This window comes from Ovis aries, chromosome 2 (assembly GCF_016772045.2).
Source record: "Ovis aries strain OAR_USU_Benz2616 breed Rambouillet chromosome 2, ARS-UI_Ramb_v3.0, whole genome shotgun sequence".
NCBI classification, from domain to species: Eukaryota; Metazoa; Chordata; class Mammalia; order Artiodactyla; family Bovidae; genus Ovis; species Ovis aries.
The window spans coordinates 137,974,961-137,982,443 of NC_056055.1; the positions used below are offsets into that span (position 1 = coordinate 137,974,961).

General features: G+C 43.6%; 1 protein-coding gene across 3 annotated transcripts in view; it reads left to right on the forward strand.

Annotated features, from left to right (window-relative positions):
- SLC25A12 (solute carrier family 25 member 12) overlaps nucleotides 1-7,208 on the forward strand; it is a 99,089-nt gene extending 91,881 nt beyond the window's left edge. For all 3 annotated transcript variants that reach the window (XM_012133795.4, XM_004004597.5, XM_042243724.2), the window contains 4 exons: nucleotides 1,858-1,996; nucleotides 4,403-4,561; nucleotides 4,686-4,776; nucleotides 6,108-7,208. In XM_012133795.4, coding sequence (XP_011989185.1) covers nucleotides 1,858-1,996; nucleotides 4,403-4,561; nucleotides 4,686-4,776; nucleotides 6,108-6,306 — 588 coding nt within the window. In that variant the 3' untranslated portion in view covers nucleotides 6,307-7,208. The remainder of the gene's footprint in view (nucleotides 1-1,857; nucleotides 1,997-4,402; nucleotides 4,562-4,685; nucleotides 4,777-6,107) is intronic.
- The last annotated feature ends 275 nt before the right edge of the window (nucleotides 7,209-7,483 follow it).

Sequence of the window (7,483 nt, forward strand, 5' to 3'; positions counted from 1 at the left end):
AGAGGCAGTGGGATGCACAACCACGCTGTCCTGTTGGCATCTTCAGGCTTTTATGAAGCTGCCAGCAGGGAGGCCAGCACCACAGACCCGCTGGCTTCAGGCTCACAGCCTTTTATTTACTGGTGGATATGGGAAAAGTTTCTTTGGTGTTCTTTTGGGGCTGTTTTAGGACTGACTTCAAAATAGTCATATGTTTATTTTGAGTCTGATCTATCTCTATTGTTATCTTCACAGTAGGAGCTTGTCTTTGTCTTAATAATTTGACCACAGTGAAACAGTAGTGGAGTTTGGTAGGATTCAGGTCTTTAAGAAGTTAAGTGGTGGGATTTGTCAATAATGAATTGCATTTTAAAAAAGCAAAACAAAAGCAAACCAGAGTGTACTGTACTTTAGCAAAATGCCAGTCAACAGATTCCTTCCCTGCAGGTATGCTTACTCCCATCATTACAGATCAGATGTAATGGAGCAGAAGCTATTATTTTTCTTAAACAAGGAAGAGTATTTCTTTCTCTTCTTTCGCCTGGTGTAAGGGGAGGGATACGAAAATTTAGCTTTTATAGACAACTGTGTTTCCACAGCATCTGATTTATTTATAGACCCATCACTGTAGAAATGTGTAAATTGGCTTCTGTAGCTGCAAATTGGAAATTAGAAATTCTCTCGATTAGAATCACACAGCTACAAGCTACAAACTGGTCTCTTAGGACCAATGATGCCTGTAAACCAATGATGCCTGTCCTGAGAGTTTTGTACATACTCTACTTTCTACCCCCAACTGCCATCCTTTTTAGAATTCCCTTTGAAAACTGACTTTATTAAAATTATTTCTCTCTGTAGCATCTCTCAGAGAGTCCCAGGAAATTTTTTTTTTCTTTAATGTTTGAGTTTGCCTTTTAAAAACAGAGCCATCCGGAAAACAAGTACCAAAGGTGGAGTGTTTCCCTGGCCGGCTAAAGCCTGAGCAGTGGGCTGAGGAAGGGGCAGTATCAGTCACCAAGACAAGCTGTCTGACTGTTTCTACTCTCAAGGAAACTTCCTGTTAAAACATTCTGTCTGGGTCTCCCTGTCCTCTGCCATTTAGGACATAGGAAGTAAGGAGGGAAGTTTGGTGGTTTCTTTTTCCCCTTCCCTAGAATGTGTTGTTAGTTGTTCACTTGTGTGTGACTCCTTGGGACCCCATGAACTGTAGCCCACCAGGCTCCTCTGTCCGTGGGATTCTTCAGGCAAGAATACTGGAGTGGGTAGCCATTCCCTTCTCCAGGGCATCTTCCCAGCCCAGGGATCAAACCCAAGTTTCCTGCATTGGGGGCAGATTCTTTACCACCTGAGCCACCGAGGAAGCTTCCCTTCCTTTTCCAAGGCTCCTACCCATAGCTTCTTACCTGGTACTTCAGGGGCTCTAAGCTGAGGTGGATTGAGTTGGTAATTTGTTAGTTTGAGGAGCTGCCTTTGTTGGTTGCTTTGAAATCAAGCTATCAATACTGGGTTTCTAAGTCTGTTCCCAGCCACACCCCATCCCCTGGCACTCACCAAGGCGAACCAGAACAAGCAGCCTAGAGGTCTGAACATTGAGTTTTTATTAACCTTAAAATCTGAATCCATACTAGAAATGCCAGGAAATTGGTAGTTGTCAGAATACCACCGTTAACTAACTCTAGGGCTCCCAGATCCACCAGACTTTCTCAAACTTGGAGCCGCGTCTCGATTTCCCTGCGCCTGACTTGTTATCCTGTTTCTCTTCCACGTCAGTCCCAATGCTGTCTGAGGGACAGCTCAGGCTTGTCACCCTGGATCCCTCGTGGTCATTCACACCTTGTTTATACAACTGTTTTGCACTCTTTCCTCATTCTGTGACAGGGTGCCAAAGCGTGTTTCCTCCGAGACATTCCCTTCTCTGCAATTTATTTTCCTGTTTATGCTCACTGCAAACTACTTCTGGCTGATGAAAACGGACACGTGGGAGGTATAAATCTCCTTGCAGCTGGAGCCATGGCAGGTAACTATTTTTTTTTTTTTTTTAAGCCAAAAGAGTCCCTACCCTCCCCACCCCCATTCTCTAAGTACAGAATCTCTGTGCTCCTCTTCTTTACTTCTGGAAAGGTTATTGTTTGTATCTGACTTAGTTTAAATACGATCGCTTTTTCTCCTTTGTGGGGTATGCTATAATTCTGATGAGCGTTAATTACATTTGCATAATGTGGGTAAACAGCTTAATGCAGCTTAGGAACTCGCAGCCAAATTAACTCTGCCCGTCTCAATTGGGCTTTCGTCAGTACTGTGTTTCTTAGCCTCCTCTGCCCCTGAAACCTTGGGTGCAGTCAAGCTGAGCATTAACGTAGAAAAGTTTTTCGCCACATCAGTTGCTTTGTTGCACCTCATCCTGATGCACAGGTCTAGCATCCCCTCACTTTCTTATTCTGTATAGTGCAATCAACATGATTTGGCTCCAACCTGAGTTTGAAACTGTCCATTTTCCTTCTGCCATCATCCTCATCAGACCAAACAGAGCCATACTTCCTCAGCAGCACCACCCCGTGGGGGCGTCTCTTCTTGGCTCTTAACATGCTCTGTGTTTTATTAATGGTTGTTTACATAAATTCTGCCCTCTCTCCTGTGCCCAGAGCCCCTTGAAGGCAGGGGTTTCAAATGTAGGAAGGTGCTGAGAAGCTTCCTCTCAATCCCATGCTCCAGCCTTTGTCTTGTGTTGAGAGGGAGCTGATTCCAGATAGAAGGGCAGGACCAGGTTGTCCTTCCCTGCAGCAATCCTCAGACGTGGCAGAAGGAGGAAAGGGCATGTGTTTACTTGCCATCACCGCTGCTTAGGGAGAGAGACGGGCGAGGTGAATGAACGCAAGCCCAGCGCTGCTCAGGTGGCTCTGACCACCCAGGCTCCTGCACGGCACGCCTTCTCCTCTGGTCTGCGGGCTCAGCAAAGCAGGACAGTCTGGGCACCCCTGGGGGTGTGGTATGTAGCAGGAACCCTGGGTTCCAGGGGCGCTGGTTGGACATGTTATTCTCATCCATGATGACAGGGAATGACTCGTGATGAGTAAGAAACTCTCCGAGGGAGCCTTGAGCCCTTATTTGGGGCAGTCATTTGCAGTTATAATTCAAAAGCCAGTAAAGCTACCTGCTCAGTCTTGGCACTGAGTGTTCATCCAGCTCCTTTCAGGTATACACCAAAGCCTCCCTAGTTGAAGTGAGGGCCAGCACATCTTTCCTCATCTTTGCTCTCTGCTATCCAGACAGCAGCAAAGAACACTTTAATCATGGACAGGCATTTTGCCAGTGGCTGATGGAACCAAGTAAACATCTTCATGGAGCTGTCAGCACCAGCTTCTTGCCCACAGACATTTGATGTCAGTTTTCAGAATTAGAAATGAATTTTTCTAATTTTTATCTGTAAAGCTTTGCTGGCAGGCACTAAGAACATTCAGGATTCAGAACATTCCAAAGGCGGCAGTTTACCTAGTTTCACGTGAATGAGGTGTAGGGCTTGGCGGGAGGATATTTGCATCGTCTCTAACAGAGCACTCCCCGCCGCCCGCCCCAGCTACCTACCGAGTGGCCAGCTCCATCTGCCTAGAGATGATTCAGTGAAGTTCAGGCCAAATTGAATTTCTTCCCCCTGAGGAAGATCATCTTGCTCCGTTGTTCCCTGTTTTGTTTTATAAGTGAAAGGTGTGGTTGTGAAATCCTTCTTGAGTGTCCTGCCGCTGATGAGTCTGAGCGTGGCCCCAGGGGGCTGGGGCACCGGGAATGGCTGACAAGGCCTTTTGATGATCAGTTCCCCTCCTGTTCCCTAACTGGTTGCCTGGCCTCCTCTGCTTCAGTTGTAACGACTTCTGTCATGTAAGCATGTCTGAAAAGAGTCACAGTTAACTCTCAAGTTAGCCCCTCAAAGGGTGAGTGGATATGAGTATTGATAGTCACCTCATGCAGTAAGGTGACAGGAATCAGCAAAAAAAAAACCCACACACTACAGTTTGCTATCAGATATATTTAGCAGTTCATTAAATTGACATTATCCTCATTCTTTATTATACATGAAAATACTGTCTTATTTAAGAAAAGGAAAGAGGTAATAAAATAGTTGAAACCCAAAGGGGAACACTGGGAATTGTCCTAGTAATATTGCTCCATTTATTCCTCTCACTGTTCTTTGGGATCATGCAACATAGAGTGATTTTCCTAATTCAGAACGAATAAGAGAGTTTTGCCCTGACTCCACTGAAGCAGCTGGTGGGATTATATATCCTTTTTCCATTAGTGCCCAAGGTAGCTATATAAGAAGCATTGAGTTAAAGCAGTTAAAGTTGCTAATTGTACTGTTGGTTGTTAGCAGTCTGTCTATCCTTTGTAAGGTATTCGGGATGAATTAAATGTGCCTTTCTCCTGGAAGGTGTGCCTGCTGCTTCTCTGGTGACCCCTGCTGATGTCATCAAGACAAGACTGCAGGTGGCTGCCCGCGCTGGCCAGACGACATACAGTGGTGTCATCGACTGTTTCAGGAAGATACTCCGGGAAGAAGGGCCCTCAGCATTTTGGAAAGGAACTGCAGGTAGGGGCTGGAGCCGTGAGGAAGGGCTGGTTGGCATTGGGGTCGGGCTCCCATTACTCACCTGTGGGCTTTGCTGTAGCCATCCTGCTGTTAACTGTCCCCCTCCCCCTTTCTCCCTCTTTAGCTCGAGTGTTTCGATCCTCTCCCCAGTTTGGTGTTACTCTGGTCACCTATGAACTTCTCCAGCGGTGGTTTTACATTGATTTTGGAGGCCTGTAAGTGCAACTTTTCAAACTCCCTTATAAAGAAAGCACCAAAACGCCAGACAGGTGTTTGTTCAGCCTATAAAGGCATTTTTGGGATAGCAACTGACAGGACAGAGGACCCTGCAGGAGCAATACGTTTAAAACAAACCATGGGCCTAAGACTCTTCACTGTTAGAGGAGTAAGACTTGGACAGGGTGACCCCATACACAGCATTAAGCAACTGCTTGGGGAAAGTTTAGAGAGGAAGCCAATTAAAATGTAATATGAATAGTTGTCTTTTTAATGTAAGCAGATACTGAGCTTCATGGATTTAGGTCCTTATTTGGCCTTTTTACCAGAAGTAATATAAATTTGTGTTAGTTACACTTTTGTAAACTTTTGAAAACTCAGTCAAGCCCTTTCACACCCTTATGATTTCATTATTCACCATGATTTATTATTAGAAAGGTTTAGAAGTTCTTAGAACTAATTCTCTGCAAAAAAAAAAAAAAAGGTTCAAAGAAAGGTTATGCCCATGGTCATAATCACTGGTGAGATTTAGGCCACAAATTGGGCCTTTTGACAGTTAGTACTTGAAGCTTTCACCGTGGACAAGAGGAATCACTTGAATTTGCTGGGAGGGGAAGGTTGTGCCCAAAGCAAGCAATTACCAGCTTTTCAGCAGAAGATCAAATTCTGTATCTGAGTCTTTACTCCATAAACCTATGAATTCTTTTCCTGCTCAGAAGCCAGGTAGGGAGTTAGCTGTTGAACAAAGAAGTTGAGGGACTTATACAAAGAAAGAAAGGACAGTCTCAAAGTTTCAGGCTTTTCAATACTTTTGCATTCTGGAAAAAGTCAGAATTATATTTACTTCTCTTTAAATAATTTTAGTAATAACCTTCATGAGCTTATTACTTTAAAAGTTAGCTTTTAAAATTATGTCACAATGAAAGAAAATGTAAATTTTCTGCAGTTAATTTATGCTTAGTGTAAAAAATTGGGAAAATAGAAAAATCATTCGTAGTCCTACTGCCCAGAGTGGTAATATATGAGTGTTTTTCCTCTGGTCTCTCTTTCTGTGGATCTATTTGTGTGTATGAAATGGAGGCCATTTCTCTTCTAAACCAGATACGTGAATCATTGCAGCTATAAGTCATGACTAGTGCAGCATAATTGACAAGGAAAACATTGGACACTCTTCTTGGTGACACATGGGTCAGACTGAAAGTGTTCAGTGGTGTGTCATCTTCTTCATTTTTTTTTGTTTGTTTTTTTGGAGTATAGTTGCTCCATAGTGCCGTGTGTCTGCTGTTCATCAATGTTGAACACACTGACCATTGACTTTTCCTATCCACAGCAAACCCTCTGGCTCAGAACCCACACCTAAGTCACGCATCGCAGACCTCCCTCCTGCCAATCCTGATCACATCGGTGGATACAGACTCGCCACCGCCACTTTTGCTGGCATTGAGAACAAGTTTGGCCTTTATCTCCCCAAATTTAAACCTCCTAGTGTTGCTGTGGTTCAGCCAAAGGTGGCGGCGGCAGCTCAGTGATAAGACAACCGTTCAGTGTGGCAAAATGCGCCCTAGAAAGAAGCCTAGGAGAGCAGCCTTGTAATGTATCCAGTCAGCTGCATGGTGCTGACTGAGCTGAAGAATCAAATTATTCTTTCTATATGACATATACATATATTTGTTTATAAACTAATCATTTGCCCAGGAAAAAAAAAATTACAATGCCGTTTGAAGCTTTAGTTTTACGTGTTGAAATGTTTTCTAAGCCTTGGCATGAATTAGTGTTTTAGACTGCTTTGCACAGCTTGCACTTACAGCGACTGTACATATTGTACATCTTTGTACAGAGACATCTTGGCACCTCATCCCAACAAATCTCATTTATAGAATGTAATGCAGTTCTGAGTGGCTTGAAATGTACAGAATGTTTTGAAAGTGTTTTATTAAGAATCACCTGAAAATAAATGTGTTAAAATTAAATTCATTCTTTTATTGGTGACTTACGGAAATAATGCATCAATATTGGATGTAATTAATTCAGCGCTTGTTTTCCATTCTGGAGTAGAAAGGTATTTGCTGATAAGAGGCGTAACGAGACCAAGTGCTGACACCACTGAATAAGAGGCCCTTTGGAACAGATGCATGCCAGCGGATGCCGGAGGACCAGGCCGACGAATTGCGCGTGCTGATGTGTTTCCATGTGTATTTCATGTGTGTATAGATTCTCCTCTGTTCATCAACCAAAAGGCATTTCCTAGGCAGCGCCTCTCCTGTCAGTGTGCATATAGCAGGGATGTCTCCAGCATGACTGGCTTAGTTTTTGCCTTCCTCTGACACAGCAAGGCAAGGGCCTAGCTTTCAAAAGAGTTAAAGAATACTTTGGCAGTTTTCATTCGTATGGATATGATTCCAATCAAAAATAAAATGCACACCAAAATGTATGCATGGAGTTGGATTTTCCTTCATAAATGTACTGATAGTGCTTTTGATTTTGATTCACTACCAGTTGCCAATGACTAGTGATCAGGCTTCCCTCTTTCCCACTTTTATAGGAAATCATTTGACTTGGAAAGAGCTATGGTGGAGTCAGTGGAGAAGAAGATTTAGTGGGCTCTAGCTTCTTCCTTATGAATCTAAATACAAACTGCTTATTCCAAAAGTCACTCACCAAGGGTGTGATTGCTAATTTAGATCTAAACATACATCTTGACAGCCA